At 44.6% G+C, this 1,974-nt stretch overlaps 1 protein-coding gene across 4 annotated transcripts in view; it reads left to right on the plus strand.

The window, feature by feature from the left end:
* The window catches only part of cux1b (cut-like homeobox 1b), a 15,931-nt gene extending 14,670 nt beyond the window's left edge, over positions 1 to 1,261 (plus strand). For all 4 annotated transcript variants that reach the window (XM_067451513.1, XM_067451510.1, XM_067451509.1 and 1 more), the window contains exons 20-23: positions 26 to 82; positions 157 to 237; positions 326 to 390; positions 934 to 1,261. In XM_067451513.1, the coding sequence (XP_067307614.1) occupies positions 26 to 82; positions 157 to 237; positions 326 to 390; positions 934 to 985 (255 nt within the window). In that variant the 3' untranslated portion in view covers positions 986 to 1,261. The remainder of the gene's footprint in view (positions 1 to 25; positions 83 to 156; positions 238 to 325; positions 391 to 933) is intronic.
* The last annotated feature ends 713 nt before the right edge of the window (positions 1,262 to 1,974 follow it).

Here is a 1,974-nt window from a genome sequence, read left to right on the forward strand (position 1 = left end):
TCTCCTAATCCTTCTTCTCCTTCAGGAGCGTCAGCGGAGATACCAGAGCCTCAGCCCGTGGGACAAAGCCACGCTCAGCCTGGTGTGTATCCGCCTCTCGCGTCACGAGCGATCGGAGCTGTGTTTGTGTGCTGATGTGCGGTGTGTGTGTTTCAGGGGCGGGTGATCCTGTCCAATAAGACGGCCAGGACGGTGGCGTTCTTCTACACACTGATGCTGCACTGCCTCGTCTTCCTGGTGTGTATCGCGACTCCGTTTAGCTGCTCGCAGCGAGCTGTGCTGAAGTCTTACGGCTGTGTGTGTGTGTGTGTGTGTATGTCTTCAGGTGCTGTATAAAGTGGCCTGGAGTGAGAGCGTCGGCCGGGACTGTGCTGCATTCTGTGCGAAGAAGTGAGTGTTTTACATGTGCTGAGCCTGTGGTGTGTACTTAGTAATGCGTTACTCTAATCTGACTACTTTTTTCCAGTAACGAGTAATCTAACGCGTTACTATTTCCAAACCAGTAATCAGATTAAAGTAACTTATCCAAGTCACTGAGAGTTACTATTTTAGTCATTTTCCTTAGTAAAAAAAAATATATATTTTTGCTTTCTTCTTGCGTCTCGGGGAGAATATTTTTTCAGGAAATATTTTAAAATTTCAGCTTAAAATGTCAGGAGATACACTGTTGGGGTTACTGTTAAAAATGCACTTCCAATAAAGTGAGTGTTGGCAGAAACGGTCGTCATTTCTGTGTTGAGGCGGCGGGGCTGTTGTCAGAAACTGCTGAATATAACTAATAAAGTATCTTGTAATCTTATTAGTTACTTTTAAAATCAAGTAATCTGTAAAGTAACTAAGTTACTTTTTACAGGAGTAATCAGATACTTTTTGAAAGTAACTGTGGCAGCACTGGGTGTGTGTGATCTGAGCATCTTCTGTTTCTGCCCGCAGATACTCGGACCACTTGCACCAGTTCCATGAGAATGGAGACACGTGGCAGTAGCGGCTGGTGTCCGCCACAGAGAGATTGGGATGGGGTGCAGGGGTTAAAGGTGTGATGGTGTGGCTTTATCACAGGTCTTTTCCTCTCTCTAGCGATTCACACGACTCTAACGCCGCACAGAGACTCGGATCAGAGCTGAACATCATCTGTATCTATTATATATATATATTCAGTGGATGGGACTTTCATTTCCAACTCAATTAAAGCTTTCAGGGGATGTGTGTGTGGGCTCGTTTATGATGAGATTCAGCTGTTAATAAAACTTTTGAGAGAAGATATCTGAGGTGCTGCTTTGTTTGTCTGTATCTGTCACCAGATGGTTATATATGGGATGGATCTCATCTCTTTTCAACAGGTCAGGCTGGTTAAGCCAGTCCGTCTGCTTCCTGACCTGAGCCCCAGTGAGTCAAGGTTTCGCTCTTAGGCTATGTGCCAAATTACTAGAGAGAAGAGCAGCACCATCCTAGGAGGGATGAATACCATCTCTTGTCAACAGGTCAGGTCTGCCCCAAAAGCTTTTCCAATTGTCTATGAACCCTAGCAAAACGCCTCAGTTCTTTTACAAGACGCAACACTTCATTCAACATTTTACAATAATTTAAAAAAATTGTTGACGGCGTATGGCACACACAAGGTTCATACAATCTGCATTCAAATGATGCAGTCCCTCATTATAACGGGAAACACGTCAGCCGGAGGAGGAAAGGCATCTCCTGGAGAAATGGTCAAGATCCTGAGAGAGAGCAGGCGGATCAACACTTTTAATATTCAGAAAAGAGATGGGAAACCCATGGTCATTGAGTGTGTGTGTGTACTTGTCTACCTATCTAACAGGGGACCTTGGTGTCGTTACACACTCACCAACAGGGACCTCTGAGCTAAGAGGGGACATTTTTCAGGTCCTCTGTTGGTCATGCTTTAAATCATGTGAAAATCAAGTAAAAAACAAACAAAAAAACACTAGTGGGGGCCTAAGAGTGTGAGTGTGT

This window comes from Pseudorasbora parva, chromosome 8 (genome assembly GCF_024679245.1).
Source record: "Pseudorasbora parva isolate DD20220531a chromosome 8, ASM2467924v1, whole genome shotgun sequence".
NCBI classification, from domain to species: domain Eukaryota; kingdom Metazoa; phylum Chordata; class Actinopteri; order Cypriniformes; family Gobionidae; genus Pseudorasbora; species Pseudorasbora parva.